The 17,625-nt window shown below is 42.5% G+C and overlaps 1 protein-coding gene across 1 annotated transcript; it reads right to left on the minus strand.

The window, feature by feature from the left end:
* Window positions 1-1,695: 1,695 nt before the first annotated feature.
* SNRPA1 (small nuclear ribonucleoprotein polypeptide A') lies at window positions 1,696-15,777 on the minus strand. Its single transcript, XM_046008731.1, has 9 exons — window positions 15,621-15,777; window positions 13,614-13,761; window positions 11,899-11,977; window positions 7,652-7,698; window positions 7,058-7,160; window positions 6,367-6,446; window positions 5,880-5,955; window positions 5,142-5,235; window positions 1,696-2,134 (listed from the first exon to the last, which is right to left on the minus strand). The coding sequence occupies exons 1-9, from the start codon at window positions 15,700-15,702 to the stop codon at window positions 2,076-2,078; spliced, it is 768 nt and encodes a 255-aa protein (XP_045864687.1). The 5' UTR covers window positions 15,703-15,777; the 3' UTR covers window positions 1,696-2,075.
* Window positions 15,778-17,625: the final 1,848 nt, after the last annotated feature.

Raw genomic sequence — 17,625 nt, forward strand, 5'->3', positions numbered from 1 at the left:
TTCATCTTGTCAGTTTCTGCAAAATCCTCACTTGGGACAACAGTGTAAGTACTGTTAACAAGACCACCTTTTGTTTTCTCTTAGCAGCCTGCAAATCATTAACCACAGACCACTAACCCGTTTGGTGCCAAAACAATCCTGTTTAGTGTAGATCCACTCAGGCAAGGGCACCAGAGTCTCGTATTATTTAAGGACTGCTCACCCTGAAAGCCGTACCAGAAGTAAGCTAGAGGTTAGGAACGTGACTGGAGGGAAATGATCCGCAACCAGTTCATTATTACGGAGGGTAGTGACCAGAGGCCCATTCAGAGTCCCCTTGATAGGTGGCTCAAATGGTGGGAGCAGGGAGCCTCCTGTCTAGGATGGCAACAGCTTCCCTAGATCTTAAGCATGGAGGAAAAACTGGACTCATTTTAGCTGACCTGTCAGGTCAATGTGCACTGACAGGCTCTTGTGGAAGCAGAAAAGGCAGCCTCATGGCTTCTGTCATGAAAGACATTGTAGAAGCTAAATTCTAAGCCAGCCCAGGAAGATCTCCTAAGACCACCTCCCCACCCCAGAGGTCTTCTGTTCTGATCGCATGTATACTTAGTAACGCTCTACTCCCAGAGGGCGCCTTAATGAGGGGAACAGCAGAGCATCAATTGCAGGATTATCTTCCTTTCAAATTAAATTAAATTAACTTCTAGTGGATAAATCCATCTACTGTCTATTTGGGTTAGTTCCTGGGTGCCTGAATGCCCCAGGAAATCATTAAAAAACATCAGCCTTCCGGTCTGTCAAGGTGAGGGTACAAGAAGAGCAGAGCAATGCACTCTGGTTCTGGCCAACAGTAAATGGGTCATACAGGACTGTTCTAGAAGGAGTTGAACGGCGTCAGGTAGATATTAAGGAAGTAGTGAGAGGGGAGGCTGGAAATCATCTGGGGAGTGTCATCCTCTGAGGGACAGCACCTGAGAACCTACTGGAAATGCAGCCCCAGTTCCCCTGATCTTGCTTTTGAACACGGTGCCCTGAAGCTCATAGCACACTGCGGCTGGAAAGCACTGGTTTAGGGCCATACTGAGGAAATGTGCAGGCCAAGTTCTCCTGATACCCAAGCTCCATTTCCTTTCTGAATGCTCCGCCCTCTTCTTTTCTACTGCACGCAGGTTTAGCCCCACTGTTGCCCTCACTTCTGTCTTCCCATCTAGGCTGTCAGCTCCTTGAAGGCTGAGTTCCTTCATGGCTTATGCACCTTGTGAGCACTTTACAAAAGCGAATCCGGCTGGCAGCAATCCCCCACGACTGTTCAGGGGTCTACTGACAAGAGTGTTTCTCACATTTCTCACCCAAACTAACACCCGCAGATGGAAAGACGGATGGTGAAGGCACTCGCCTCCACCACCTTGTTTTTACGATTAGCCTGAACTGGCCACATCAGGGTGTGAAAATGGAACAAAGCATCTAGAAGCTGTGAGTAAACTGCTGTAGCCTGCTCACGGGGTCAAGACTCCCCCTGTCCCCCCCAACCATGTCCCAAACACTGGAATGTGTGGCCCCTCTGCTTGGATTCCAACAAGAAGTTGCATTCCCCCACAATTTTTCAAATCAGTAATTAAAGCCCAGCTGTGTTTAATGAAGTTGTTATTATCCTTTGTGTGGGCAAGAAATGCACCAGAGATCGGTCTTATTAATAACCACTGGCAGCACACAGATAATCTTGAGTTTTATTAAGAATTTAAAAATCTAAACATTTTATAGAGGCTTGGGAAGCGTACCCAGAAACACCGCCCTCCGGCATTTCCAACATCCACACGTCCATATACCTCACCGCACTGCACCCCCCCCCCCCCACCAAGACAGGCAACTTGGCAGCACAGTGAATGTCGCTGTGTTTTTACTATTTGTAGAAAACTGGCATTTAGATTTCAAAATTAATAATATTACAAAATTACCAGCAGCAGTCTTAAGCATTTCAACAATGCTTATGAACTCCACTTTGCTGACCCAAACAAAGCTATTATTCCAAGTTCAACAAGCAGGACTTGTCCCAAGATGTATTATACATCCTGCAGATACTCAGGCCACATTGCTCAGGACCCATTTGTGACTGTGTCTTCTTCCATCTCCTCTTCTCCATCATCAGTGGGGCCTGAAGAAGAACCCAAAGCCATGTGTTATATTGATTTCAGAACACATGCTCACTCCCAGTGCGAGTGGCCATTCTGTGATGGTACTCCATGCTAGTTCCTGGATTAGGTACAAAAACCTTGCAACCACAGCACCTGCCCTCAAGGAGCTTAGCGTCCAGAGACTACCTGTCTTTGGAGGTATGGGAAGGGATGGTCAATTCCTAGGGAAAGGGTTACAAATTATAAAGGTCAAACTCATTGTCTGACATTCTAATAACCCATTTTGGTTGAGCTGATAATTCATTTTTTGTGACAATAAAAAGCTTATACTTTGTGTTTCGTTCTTAACCACGACCATAGGCTAAGAAAATGGGAATCCTCAAAAAACATCTGGATACTACTACATGCCCGTTAACGGGAATACTCAGTGACTCTACCATCTCTAAGTTAGACAAAGTATGGCAACAACCCAAAGTTTTACATCTCTTCATCAATTTACAGCAGATATTTGGGTCACTGTATTCTGAAAGAGGAAATGTTTAACGCTATCAGTGTTTTAGGAAAATGACTCTTGTTTAAGGTTACTGCTTCTACAGTTAGCCCCAACTTCAGATTGTTAGATATAAAACTGCCAAGACAAGAATGTCAGTCAAGTTTTAGTGTATTCAGAAGTCTAGGCCCACTGAAATCTACGGAGTACCCTATATCTCTCCTCCTCCCAGTGAACCTCCAGATCATAGTGAAAATCCCAAGATTGAAAGGCCCAAATAAAACACATTCTGGGGGAAATAAATCAGCTCAGTAATTCTGTCATAACACAGTCACAATAAGCCACTGTGAACTGCCTGTTCCCCTACCTGTCACCACTGAGCCTTGAAAACCTTTAACAGACTTCTAATGCTCTCAGACTTAAGACCGCAACCATCACTGTCTACAGGGCTGTGTGGCCTATGGCATGCTTTCTCTGTTGGCTTCACTTCACCACATTCTCCTTGTGCCTTGAACTTCACTCCCATTGGCCTCTTTCATTTTAACTGGGCAAGGCTCCTGTTTGCCACAGGTGCTTTGTCTGTGTAGCTCCCCCTCTCTGCCCCTAGAATGTCACTCTCCCTTTGTTTACTGCAGCAATTCACACTTAATAAGACCCAAAGAGCTTTTGTTTATGTACCTTTATAAATACCATATTAGATTCATCAACACTGTATTAGAATTTAAGATCAAGTATTTTAAAAAATTGTAATTCATTAAAAAATGTCTTCATTAGAGCATCTGCCTTTAGGTCAGGTCACAATCCCAGGATCCTGGGATCAAGTCCCATATCGGGCTCCCTTGCTCAGCAGAGAGATGCTTCTCCCTCTGCCTGTCTCTCATGAATAAATAAATCTTTAAAAAAAAAAAAAAAGTCTTCATTACATGTTAATGTTTATGTTTTTAAATATATATATAAAAAAAAATTCCCAAAAGAAAAATATTTAGTGAGAAGCTTGGCATTATTTTCTACTTTTGCCTCTCTCTGTCATGTCTGATGAAGAGCTATCAGCTGGACCCTGGTACTGGCTTCATCAGTCCACCTGCTGTCACACGTCGTTTTCACTGAAGGAGATGAAAAAAAATCAGCCTCACACAGACATGCAGCCAGGATGGAAAGTGCATTCTAACAGTCTAACTGTGTATTTAGACAGTTGTGGGTTTTCCTGTTTGGTGCTATTCTAGAACTTGACAAAAGCGATAGTTTCTTAAGGGTTAGTTTGCAATGTGGAGTCTGAAACCTCTTCAGTGAACTTTTCATACTCTCTTACTTGAAAATCCACAGATCTACCTCGTTTTCCTTGAAGTGACAAGTTCACTTCATATTCGAGAAGATGCTTGCCTCTCAACGAAAACAACTGCTCGAGTGCATGGAGACAACCATCCAACTTAGGCATGGGTTCGTGCATACCCCCTCCCGTCACCCAGGATATCAGAAGACGTGCACTTAAAAGATGATATTTAATAACATTCATCTCTTTGCTTCATGAAGGACATTCTGAAGTGAAACTGGTATATATTCTACTAAGAGTGCATAGCAGTTTAGAATGAGGACTTTAGGCCATGGCCTTGACCTGTGCCAAGGCCCCAGCAGTCCTAACTGCCATTACTCCTGCACCATCAGTGCAAATGTTAATAACGGTGGAAAAAGCAAGTAACACCTTAGTGTTATTATACAAAGTTTTGACCTCACAGATGCCCACGGGCTCAAGGGCTACACAGTGAGAACTGCCGGTCTAATTAAAGTCTTACTCATTTTTAGCTTCCGTTCAAACATGATTTGCCCAAGGGAACTTTCCCTGAGCTGCCAGTCTAGGTAGAAGTTACATTCATATCAAAACTTGTAATACGTATTGTTTTGAATAGTTCTTTCTTAACACCTTCGGTGCCTAACATACAGCTGGCGTACAAATACATACAGCTGTTCAAATATTAGAACAGCCAACACTTACCAAAATATATGCTCATGTCAGATTTTATGCTGAGTGATACCTACGAACTCTCTTACTTATCCTCCCAAAAAACTTCTGAAGTTGGTACTCTGTATTATCTCAAATTTAAAGATGAGGAAACAGACTTGAGATTAAGTGAGGATGAAGAAATTCACCTAAAAACAGAGCTGGTGAGGATAAGATCTGAGCTTCATGCTGTTTGGCTCTGAGGCTTGTGTTTCCAACCAACTACTAAGGTATCTATCATCCCCCCCCACCCCCCCACCCCCCCACCCCCCGCCACGGGTGAAAGTCCAGTGGTTCCCTCTAGTGTTTGGTTTCACTGCATGGCTAGGAAATAACATATGCTTCAACTTTTACATCAAAAACCCTCAGAGTACTATGCCAGAATATTCTACATCAAATAACTTATCCTCAAAGAGCATATAAAGGGATTTTGCATATATTAGATGCTAATGTTCTTGGGTCATGGCATCTGAACCGTTCTGGAATCACTTCAAACACAACATTCACTGGGAAGTCTGCAGACAGACCACTGTATCCTGACCTGATCTGCGTTCCCTGCCAGGTATCTGCCCGGACTGCAGCAAGCCCTTTAGCCGCTCCACTTCAGCCAGGGTAGACGCATTCGCTATAGCGTTCTGGAGGACAGAAAACAACGGAGATGGACCATTAATTGCATCTGAGGATCAAACACACAGAAAATTCTATAGACGTACATGGCAACTCTTGTGAGTTGGAAATTAAATAGTTGTGTTGGGGCAAGAATTTTATTGTCACATTGAAATCAACCCAAAACCCAATCATAAATTCCCCAAACTGGTAAACAGATGTGGACTCACTTTCAAGACAGCAAATAATCACCGCACATTCCTAAAATTTTAGTGAATTAAATAAAGCACTTAATTGGAACTATGTTACTGGATAATTTAGGAAGCAGTATTATGAAATTGGGCTTTCCCACTGATCATCACACAGATCTTTCAGGCAGCAAATCTTTGAAAATAAAAACCAAGATAAATACTGAGACAGCATACTAAGTAACTGCTTAAAAAAAAAAATCCTGGGAAAATGAGAAGAACTAGAGCTGCCTCTGCTTTGACTTGATCATGTAAGTAATTCAAGTCAAAGTCAAGTAATTTTACGCTAGTTCCTTCCTTACGTGAAATACAGCAGGAATCTAAGCAGGAGGAGACTACAATGTTTAGAACTTGGTCTATTACAAATTTCATGTCCTAAAGCCATGGCAACTCTCTCCAGTCCAGGAGTCCTAACAACTTATTACCTTGATTGCTTCTACATCTCCTGGAGATGGCCCACCTTTCTTCTTGTCAGTTGGCAAACCAGCACCTGGGTTGAAACTTGGGAGGGGGAGGGAAGAACGCAACTGTTAAATCCGACCAATGGAAGTTGCTTCTCTTTTACTTTCAAAAAAGCTTTTGAAAGTAATTCAACCAGTGTAGTATCTTATCTTTGTTAACAAACTGATACAAGAAACTCTCTCCTTCAGAAACACCACCCAGCTCTCATTTTCCTCTATGGAAAAGCAGGAAGTATACAATGTTGCATTAAGACTGAACACGCAGAAGGATTTGCTAACCTGGTAGAAATCTCATATGATGTGTGGACCACTGACGGTCACGGGCTATCATCACATAAATTCAATACTGTATTAGGCACAGGTGTTTTGTTTAATTCTGTAGGAGGCAAAAAGCCAGACAGATAGTGTTTCTGAAGGTGAAGTAGAGTGAAGTTGGATATCCGTATCTTACGTTTTGCTTCTCCTGGCAATATCCTTTGCAAGTTGTGCACCCCGTTTGCCCTTGAACATTTTCTCTGCTTCCTGACGCTCCTACAGCAACACCACACACAGAGTTAATGGAAATAGGAATACCACATGCATTTAGATGCATTCCTCAGAAAACACGGAAGAAAATTCTCCTGAAATACTCTGGGCTGGTAAAAATACCAAAAAGTCAACTTCAAATTAAAAGGAGACAAATGGCCTTGCCTTCTCTGCTGAGGCTCCCTGAAGAAAGTTCCCCCTCCTAGTTTCAAGGAGAGGCTCTGGAGGAACTAAGACAGTTTAAAAAAAAAAAAAAAGCCCAAAAACTAAAAAACATTCCTAGTAAGGGGAGAATCACTCTAAAAATTAAAGCTGCTGAAAAATGGCTTATATTAAGCTCCCCAGAAGGGAATGTATCTAGACAAGAGTCTGCCGCCAACGGTGCTCACAGGGGGTCTGAGACCATGCTGCCCCTGAACGCGTCCACACGAGACCGTGTTAACCCAAGTCCTGCTATAAACTCTGCTATGAAAAATGAATGATTAACATTTTCTTTCCCACGTTTTTATCACAAACCAATAGTAAAACTCATTAGGCAAATGCAAAAATCCGTAACAAAAGTATAAAAGAAAACACATGAATCTACAATGATTTACAACCAACAGAACAATACTTACTTTTAGTTTCACCTTCTGGAAATCCAGTACTCTGACTTGCGGAACTTTATAAATTACATACAGTCTGTAATGCTTCTTATTTGTTACAGGATTTCTTAGAATACTACAAGAAAAGGAATAGCATAATGCCAATTTTGTTCATAGCCCAGCACTCAAGAGGTCCATTTTAATAGACTCAAATGAGTACATAAACTAAGGAAAAGTTCACATTTTTTCACATTTCAGTGTGATTAAGTTAGCATCAGGGACATTTTAATAGAGCATTGGACCTAAACGAAGTATTTTCGCTTTCTTTTTCTTTTTTAAGATTTTACTTATTTATTTGACAGAGAAATCACAAGTCGGCAGAGGGGCAAACAGAGAGAGAGGGGGAAGCAGGCTCCCTGCTGAGCAGAAAGCCCGATGGGGGGGGCTCGATCCCAGGACCCTGAGATCACAATCTGAGCAGGAGGCAGGGGTTTAACCCTCTGAGCCACCCAGGTACCCTCACTTCTTGTTTTTAAAAGGTCCTTCTTACTAACTGCTTTAAGATCAAGGCCAGTAATGTGTTACTATAAAGGACTTCACTGTCACCACCACAAATCATTTCCATACCTTAGGTAAGTCAGTGATTTGAGAGATGCCAAAGGGTCCAAATCACCCTGTAAAAGAAATAGCCACATGTTAAGAACACAAAAACCAAAGGTTATTTTGAGACTTTGAAATGGATCACTTTAGTAGCAAGGGCTCCTCTTATCTTTTATTTTTTTACTGCCATTGTGCCTAGCACAACACTAGCACAGCACCAATGTGTAAGAAATTACTACTGACCAAACTGGAAAGTAGACTTGAACTTCTTAAACTTACGATCTGAAGCCATAAGTTTCTGTCTCAACAGCAGAAGGGACAAAAAAAATAATTTTTATTTCCTGTAGTAACCTCCACAGGTCTAGAATTTAAACCAGTGATTTAGAAAAGAAAGACATGTCAGAGTTTATGTGACTTCAGAGGAAGTTAGTCACACAGGGAACCTCAAACTGGAACCTGGGGTGAGGGGGCTTTTCCCCCTAGTACCTGTACGCGCCTGGTGACACGGGCATCATGTCATCATTGGGGGCAGGCAACTTTATTCAAACCTTCCTCATATTGCTTTGGATAATTATTCAAGGACAAGGAGTATAGTTAAAAAAAAAAAAAAGATCCAATTATGGGACAACGGTAGGTTAGTTTTTGAATCTTCCCACATTACCCCATAAAATACAGTACAGCAAGGAGAGCAAAAGCAAAAGCCTACGGTCAATAGCTACAACTAACAGAGATGAAAAGGAATTCTGGCAAGAACCCTAAAACAGGAGCAGCTAGGGACAAAACACCGAGAGCTGCCAAGACCTCTTGCACGGGGCTAGCATTTGCACAGGGAGCAGCAGAAGGAAAGCAGGGAGGCATCTGACAAACCAGGGTACTCCGACACAACCAGCGGTCAGTCAGTCCGACGGCAGCCATCAGTAGATCTGCACATGCCAGCCAATAAGGAGGGCAGCAAGCCTGGGATAAAGTTGGAAGGGGCTAGGCAACTTGGGCCCTCATTCTTAATACTAACCACCAGTATATCAATGGTTATATATACCAAAGGATATCAATGGTATCCAGGACAAAGCCCTACAATGAGGAGAAACTGCTAGGACCAGACTGCGACTGAGCAGGACAGGGGCAAGAGGGACAAGGAGAAAAGAGTACAGATAAAAGCAAGAAGGGAAAGAGCCAGGAGGTGCAGAAAAGCAGTGGCCATTTTTAAACGCTTCACAAACAACCATCAGAGGGAGCTCTAGAGCACCTAGTGGCATATCACCACTCAAAGAAATACACAGGATGACCTAAAAAGGGACAAAGACAAAAAAAAAAAAAAGACCAACTCACAGCAATACAGAGTACAATGGTGGTTACCAGAGGCTGGAGTGGGGGAGGGGGGAGGGAAATGCGCTGCTGATCAAAGAGTACAAACTTCCAGTTATTATGAGTTAAGTTCTGGAGATCTAACATACACAACATGGTGACTATAGTTAATAGTAATGTACTACCGTATATCTTAAATCTGCTGAGAACAGATCTCAAGTATTCTCACCATACAAAGAAGTAAGGATGTGATGTGACAGATACGTTAGTTTGGTAACAGTAATCACTTCAGGATGTATACATCTATCAAAAATCACATTGTATACCTTAAATACTATACGATTTTTATCACTCATACTTCAATAAACCGCAAAAAAAAAAAAAAAAGGAACAATGAATGGCAACTTTTGTTACACTCACACATAGACACACACAAACTGTGTAAAACAATGATGATGTCTTGATTGGTTTCTTAAAGAGAATAAATAGTATGTTGGGAGGTATGAAATGTTTAAGGCCACTATTGTTTAAGAAACTAAAGGTAATGGTTAAATGGAAGCTTTAGTATGTATTTTTAAATTCCCAGAATACTATGAAGAGGAGTAAGTAATTCCTACACTGTTAATAGGAAAAGAAGAATGAGAGAGAGAGAGAGAGAATGAACACAGTAAATGAGAGCAAAAGAAATGCAGAATGGGTGGATCAGTAACAACCCCCAGAAGAAAGACAAATTCAAATACACCAGTAATTACGTTAAATGTAAACAGACCAAATACTTCATTTAAAAGAAAGACTTCACATTGTATTTAACAAAACGATCTTATCATATGCTGTTTTAATCTAAAATATAAGGTACAGGAGAGCTGGAATAAATTTTGGATGGAAAAAATTATCATACAAATACTAACTAAAAGAAAGCTTGTTTTGGCCTATCAGAGCAGATAAAATAGACAAGGTAAAACAGCACTATGAGATAAAGAGGGCCACGAGGCAGTAATAAAAAGGTTAGTTCACCAGGAAGGTATTAACAATTTAAAATTTGTGTATATCAACTAAGAGAATTTCAAAATATATAAAACTAAAATGAACAGAACTCTAGGGAGACTATTTAATCCACTACCATGCGAGATTTGTTTTGTTTTGTTTTGTTTTTAAGATTTTTACTTATTTATTTGACAGAGACACAGTGAGAGAGGGAACACAGGCAGGAGGAGTAGGAGACGGAGAAGCAGGTTCCCCACTGAACAGGAAGCCGGATGACGGCAGCGGCGACGCGGGGCTTGATCCCAAGACCTCAGGATCATGCCCTGAGCCGAAGGCAGCCGCTTAATGACTGAGCCACCCAGGTGCTCCTCATGTGAGATTTTTTTACACACCTACTTCAGTAACTGATAGCACAAACTCAGCCTTCATCTTTACAAACAATTTTAAATATAATTACAACATACACAAAAATACAAACAGCTCTGGGCACCTGGATGACTCAGGCCATGATCCTGAGTCAGGCCATGACTCAGGTCCTGGGTTTGAATCCCATGTCTGGCTCCCTGCTCATTAGGGAGACTGCTTCTCTTTTTCCCCACTTCAAGTGCTCTCTTCTCGCTCTCTCTCTCAAATAAATAAAATCTTAAAAAAAGAAAACAAAAAAAAAACCCACCCTCTATCATGCCACAGATTTCCTATGAATGTGCATTTTGGGTAGAATACCTCATATATTTTAGAAAAGACATGGCCTCAGACCAGTGCTTTCTTACTTCTGGAGTCAAGTACTCCTTTCTTTGAAAACCTGAAGGAAGCTCTGGACCCAGTCCACCAGGAAAGAAACAATCATGGAAACAGGGAAGGGAGGCAAGGTCAAAACAACACAAAATCAAGTTATATAATACAGACTTAGCCATCCAATGTTTAAGTGAAAAATTTAGGTTTCAAAACAAAATTCTGAAATTTCGGTTCAAAATTAAAATTTAGGTTTTAATTTTCTTAAAAATTACACATACAGAGCAGAAACGTTAGAAGAAATAGGTTACCATAATTACACCCAAACAGAGAAAATACAACTTGCCCCTTAGCTCACAGGAAGACCAATTCCAAGTGGATCACTGCTCTCAACGTGAAGAGTAAAAAAACAGTTTCTAGAAAGAAACTGTCCAACAAAATTTAACATGCTTCATATGTAACTGAATGTTTTCTAGTGGCCAATTAAAAGAAAAAAACAAGTATAACTTATTTTAGTAGTATATTATTTAGCCAATTATCCAAAATATTATCATTTCAAAATCAATATAAAAAAAACTGATAGCTTACATTCTTTGGGGTACTAAGTCTTCGAAACCTGTTATGTATTTTACAGTTCTTAGGACATCGAAATTCAGAGTAGCTGCTTGTGCCTAGTGGCTACACTATCAGACACCGCAATTGTAGAAAATAACTTACGTTTACTGAAAACAACTCCTTCTGTAGTGGAAGCCTGACAGACCATCAAAAGTACTAGCAACAACAACAAAAGACTGATAAATTGGACTACACTTAAATTAGGAACTTTTCTACCAAGACACCCTAAGACTGTCAAAAGATGAGCTACAGAGTGGAAAAGGCTATTTAACCAAAAGAGGCCCAGATCTTTTTTTTTTTAAGATTATTTATTTATTTATTTGACAGAGAGAGAAATCACAAAGTAGGCAGAAGAAGGCAGAGAGGCAGACAGATAGAGAGGGAGAAGCAGGCTCCCCGCTGAGCAGAGAGCCTGATGTAGGGCTCGATCCCAGGACCCTGGGATCATGACTTGAGCCGAAGGCAGAGGCTTAAACCGCTCAGCCACCTAGCTGCCCCAAGAGGCCCAGATCTTGAATTATGAAAAACACAAAGGATGAGGAGATAATTCTCTGGATTTTCTAAATTGTCCATGAGAGGCATGCAGCACCTTTAACTCCTCCCCTCAAATACATTCCCCCCAACCCCATCTGACTTACCAGTTCCACAAGACTATTGTTGGTGAGAATGAGTTCTGTCAGACAGGGTAGAGCCTGATCAAGTCCCTCACCTATACGGCTAAAGTGAAGCAAGAAAAAAAAAGACTCTTTGTAAAAGTGAAAAAGTAGGTAAGCTAACAATTTTTTTTTTTTAAATATTTTATTTATTTGACAGAAAGAAATCACAACTAGGCAGAGAGGCAGGCAGAGAGAGAGGAGGAAGCAGGCTCCCCGCGGAGCAGAGAGCCCTACGTGGGGCTCGATCCCAGGACCCTGAGATCATGACCTGAGCCAAAGGCAGAGGCTTTAACCCACTGAGCCACCCAGGCACCTCGGTAAGCTAACAATTTTATCTAAGTCCTTATACAGAAGATCTGAGACTCCAAAGGTAAAAGAACTTCAGAGATCTTTCTTCCAACTCCCTAATTGGGAGAGGGAAACCTAACTGGCAGAGGGTCACAGGGTTAGTTAGTGGCAGAAGTTGGATGATTTTAGAACCCATGCTTCCAGAGGATTGCCTGGGGTTTTTTCCATTACCATTTTGTCTAGTGAAAACTGAGAGAAGAAGAAACTCCTGCGTAGAACAAGCTACTTAGCTAACTTCGTGACTTTCATGCAGGTAGCCCAGAAATACAAGTGATTCTGCATTCACAGTTCAGGTACATGACAAACAACTACACCATAAGGGACTGGTTAACTCATGAGAAATAGGCTTATTTTAAAAAAGGAAGTCACCAGGGTGCTCAGTCAGCTGAGCATCTGACTTCTGATTTTGGGTCAAGCTGTGATCTCAGCGTCCTGGGGTAGAGCCCTGAGCCAGGCTCCATGCACAGCGAGGAGTCTGCTTACAATTCTCTCTTTCTCGGCCCTCCCCACACTTGCATCTGAGTAAACGTGTGTTCTCTAAAATAAGTAAGTATATTTAAAAAAATAAAATAAAAAGAATTAAAAAGCAAGCCACCACCTAGTACTCCTTAAAGACATTGCCTATAGACCTTCAATAACTTTTTTTGATAAAATTTACTCAGACGTGATGGAAGTGGGTTAAAGAACACCCTCAATTTCAGTTAAGTAATATTCTAAAAATCAGTTGTAAAGAAAAACAAATGGCAGAGAATGTGAGGTAGAGACACTTAGTCAAAATATAAGTGTTGGGGATGCCTGGGTGGGCTTGGTCAGTTATGCGTCTGATTCCTGAGTTTGGCTCAGGTCATGGTCTCAGGGTCCTGGGACAGAGCCCTGCATGGGGCTTCACACTCAGTGGGGAGTCTGCTTGAGGAGTTTTACCCGCTCTCTTTGCCCCTCCCCTGCTCTCATGTGGAGGCACGAGCTCACACTCTCTAAAATAAATAAGTAAATCTGCGAATATACATATATATGTGTATATATAAATAATTGTTGAACTTCACATAGATTTTTAATATTATCCCTCTGATAATTACAATTATTATTCCAGAAGCTAAAATATGTACAAACTAGCATGCTTGTAATTTAAATATCTATTATCATGAATATATAAGTATTTCTGAACAGATGCAAATAAGACGAGACCAGTACCAGGTTAATCTCTGGACCTACATGGGAAAAGTGCAGCTTGTTTCTCATTTTAAGATATATGTAGACTCAACTGGCAGTTAAGTTCTATGGCTTCTTCAGGGAACACTGTGACATTCACTCTAGCAGAAAAAAATCACTTTCCACTAACAGTCACTTACCATATTCTATTGTTGTTTACTAATAATGTTTTCAGTCTTCTTAACAAAGGAAAACCATCCAGTTTCCTGATTTCATTGTCAGAAAAGTCAATAGCATCAAACTGGTCTAAGGTAGCACCTAGATTTTCAATGACAGGAATTTTATACCCTGTAAAATGGAAGGGAAAAAAAATACACAAGTATTAATATGATTTAAAGGTACATTAAAACCGTAATGTACTACTTCATGGTAATTTGACTCAAAGCTTCCATTTATTCACAAAGTGTTTACATAGCACATACACTGTGCCAGACGCTATGCAAATAATCGGTACATAAAATGAGAAACGAGAGTCACATGTCCTAGCTGCCACGAAGCCTACAGTCTAGGGAGTGGACATGAAGACAGTCATGACAACAAGGACAAGGGCTATTGTAATGAGAACACTTATTAATAGTAATATTGGTAGCTAACATTCCTAAGAGTACTTACAAGGTGCCTCACACTGTTCTAACCAAAGCCCCAGAAATAGTTAAATGGCATAAGAATTTACACTGTAAGCTGCTTATTGACAGTGTCCAAGTCTTGTTTATACAATGTGGACAACAGTTCTTAACCTCTTTTGCATTCCCACAGGCCACATTCATAGTAGCACTTACCAGGATATCCTCCTGATATCATGACAGTTCCCCCTTACTCTACACCTCCCCTAGCTCCAATGCAGAGATCAAGGTCAACGGTTTATACAAAATAATAAACCACCCTATGAACAATTCAATACTCATGGATTTGTTAAAATGGACCTAACTACTGTGCTAGGTGCTGGCAGAAGAAAGACATGAACACAGGCCATGGTTAAAGTACATAATTCAGAGCTGCAAGGTTACATCAAAGTAAGTACTACACCAAAACAAGTATCCTCAACACTCGATGCACTTGCGACACTTCAAACTTAGAGATACGACAAAGATCAATCTGCGCCAAGAGCAAAAGTGGTCAGTTACGTCTGAATAGAACTTTTCTCTAAACTTAATTTCAACCAAATAAAAGCACTGGGTTTTGTCAGCAAGAAATCCAAACTGAAATCAGAGCCCGAAGTAGTGCCGCACCTCAGCCAGTGTTGTCCCTGTGGAGCCAAATCTCAGGCCCAAATTGTATTGTCTTGCTCCCAGAGAAATTGCTCTGCATACCCTTCCTAAAAAGTCACTTCCTTGAAATACTGATTAGACAGCTGCACTCCCAATTTCTTAACAAGTGTTTCTAAGGTTCAAATGACATGAATTTGAACAGTTCAGAGCTTCCACCACCCTACATGGGGCACTCGTAGTGTAAGCCTCTCTAAAAGATTTTATTTATTTGAGAGAGAGAGCGAGCGCAAGCAGGGAGAGCGGCACGCAGAGAGGAAGCAGCAGACTTCCCGCTGCGAAGGGAGACCAATTTGGGGCTCAATCCCTGCACCCCGGGATCACGACCTAAGCGGAAGGCAGGCGCTTAACCGAAACACCCAGGTGCTCCTAAAATGTTTTGATAAAAGGGACATACAAGGCAACTGAAGCTAGTAAGAAAGAAATCTTGCGGAAACACGCGCTTTTGTTCTCAGACTTCATATCCTCCCTCGCAAATTTGAGGTAATTAACATGTATCCTATCTATACTCCCACAATAACAGTGTTCAACGTATTTACTGAGAATCAACGAGCCGCTCAGCACTAGGACCACAACTATCTATACTGCTCCAGCTCTCAAACAGTGCAGACTGCAGAATGCCCCAAACAAGGCCTAGTTGAGGCCCACGGATGCGCACAGGAAGCGAGCTATCAATCGGCGGGCCTTTTGAGTAGGAGCGGGGTAAGTGAAACCTCAGAAGGGCCTAGGGATGGTTTTGGGGCAGCACCCGCAAGACTCAGCCCCCCGCCCGGCTTGGCGCCCACAATGCAGGCCTCCTGGCCGAGTGCCGGCCCTCCGCGCACGCGGCGGCGCGCTCCCACCCGGCTGCGCGCGGAGGCCCGCCCACTCCCCTAGACTCACCCCGGAGGTCCAGCTCGCGGTCCCGCACGGCGTTGGTGTACTGAGCCGCCTGCTCGATCAACTCTGCCGTCAGTTTCACCATCCTGCCACCTCCCGCTGCCGGTACCACGGCTCGCCGGGTCTTCCCGCCGCCTCCCGCCCGCCAGACTTCCCGGCGTCCCTCGCGCCCCGCCGACAGGCAACATCAATCGCACGCGGCGCGTGCGCGCGCAGCTCGACACAGACCGAAGCAATCGAAGAGTCACGCCCCCGACCTCGTTCTCTTCGGAGGTTCAGGCGGTAGCCGAGCTTGTCTCGGGTTCTGGGTTCTTCCTTGGAGCGTTTGTGGAGGAGGGCCCCTGATTCTAGGTGTTTGTGTCCGCAAGTTAAGCAAAATATGAAGGCACCCGAGTGGAACTTTCTCCACGCATCGATGAACCTTGAGGTGGGAGGAGACGCTGTGTCTGTCCTCACTCCACCCAGGAGGGGCGGGCATCCGTGGGATCCAGTGCAGGGCCCAGGACTTCAGGTTCCCATTCCAGGCGGGTGCTTTGGACCCCCAGGCTACTAAGCGAGAACCAGGGCAAGGTCAATCGGAGGGCTACTTCGTTGCGATCGTCCTACCGCCTCGGACCCAGCTTCGCGCGCTGTGCAGTTTTCTGTTAGGCCTGTGATCTCCAGACATTTAAATATTTAATGGAAGCGTGGTATACAGAAAAGCGTACAAACCAGGAATTTGCAACGTGACGAATAGCTACAGGGTGAGAACACCTGCGTTGCTGCCTCCCGGTCCAGAAAATGAACAGTTTTCTGAAAGCTTCCCTTCCCAAGGCAACCAGAAATCAAACATCATAGATTAGTTTTGCCTTGGAAAGAAAAAAAAAAAAGATTTTACTTGTTTATTTGAAAGAGAGAAAGCACAAGGGTTGGGGGGGGGGAGTATTGGGGGGTAGAGGGAAAGGGAGAAGCCAACTCCCCCTGAATAGGAAGCCCAACATGGACTGAATCCCAGGACCCTGGAATCATGACCCCAGTGGAAGGCAGACCCTTAACCCACCGAGACACCCAGGCTCCCCAACTTTTGCTTGGTTTTGATACAAATAGAATCATGCAATGTGCTTTCCTGCCTGATTTCTTGGGCTTTGTATTACGACTGGAATCCGTCCAGGTCGCGTGCAGCAAGGGTTTGTTTCCTTTCCCTGCTGTGTAGAATTCCAGTGTATATCTTCTACCATAACTTAGCCATTCTGCTGTTGATGGACATTAGGGTTGTTTCCCTTTGGGGCTATTCTGAACAATGCTGCTATGCATTTTCTTGTACATGGATCCAATGCACACATGCTTGAGCTTCTCCAGAAATAGAACTTCTGGGACATACGGTATGGTAATAGGTAATGCCTAACAGGCCAAGAGGCTGAAATAATATACATACTCCAGCTGTGTGTAAGGGTTTTCATGCTTCCAACTTAAGCCTCATTAGTATGTCACTATAATTGTGGTGATTCCAGGGAGCCTGGGCGGATCAGTCAGTCAAGCATGGGACTCAGATCAGGTCATGATCTCCAGGTAGAGGGATCTAGATCCTCTTTGGGCTCCACATGGAGCCTGCTTGGGATTATCTCTCTTCCTCTGCTCCTCTATGTGCACATGCGCTCTCTCACGCGCATGTGCATGCACTTGTGCTTCCAAACGATGATGATGATAAAAATATAAAAAAAATCGTGGGAATTCTGGTAACTGTGTAGTGTTATTTTACTATTGTTTTGATTAGCTTTTTTTCTAATAAGTAATGAGGTTGGGTATCTTCTCTTGTATGTTGTCTATTTGGATATCTTTTGCAAAGTGCTCATTTATGTTTCTGGTCCGTTTCTTTTTTTTTTTTTTTTTTCCCCTACTGGATTGTGTGTCTTTTCCTTATTGACTTATGGGATTGCTTTATATATTCTGGATGTGAGCACACTCTGTGGCTTGCCTTTGCATTTTTTTTTTTCTAAACTGCTTAAATACAAAAGAATTCACAGAGATC

The sequence above is a fragment of the Meles meles genome, chromosome 6, assembly GCF_922984935.1.
Source record: "Meles meles chromosome 6, mMelMel3.1 paternal haplotype, whole genome shotgun sequence".
Taxonomy (NCBI): domain Eukaryota; kingdom Metazoa; phylum Chordata; class Mammalia; order Carnivora; family Mustelidae; genus Meles; species Meles meles.

Excerpts from the sequence above, each read along its gene's own strand:
- SNRPA1 (XM_046008731.1), bottom strand. The coding sequence starts at position 15,702 with ATGGTGAAACTGACGGCAGAGTTGATCGAGCAGGCGGCTCAGTACACC. Across the intron at positions 11,978-13,613 it reads GTAAACAACAATAGAATATG|CCGTATAGGTGAGGGACTTG; the intron begins GTAAGTGACTGT and ends GCTTCACTTTAG. Across the intron at positions 7,161-7,651 it reads AAATCACTGACTTACCTAAG|TATTCTAAGAAATCCTGTAA; the intron begins GTATGGAAATGA and ends CTTTTCTTGTAG.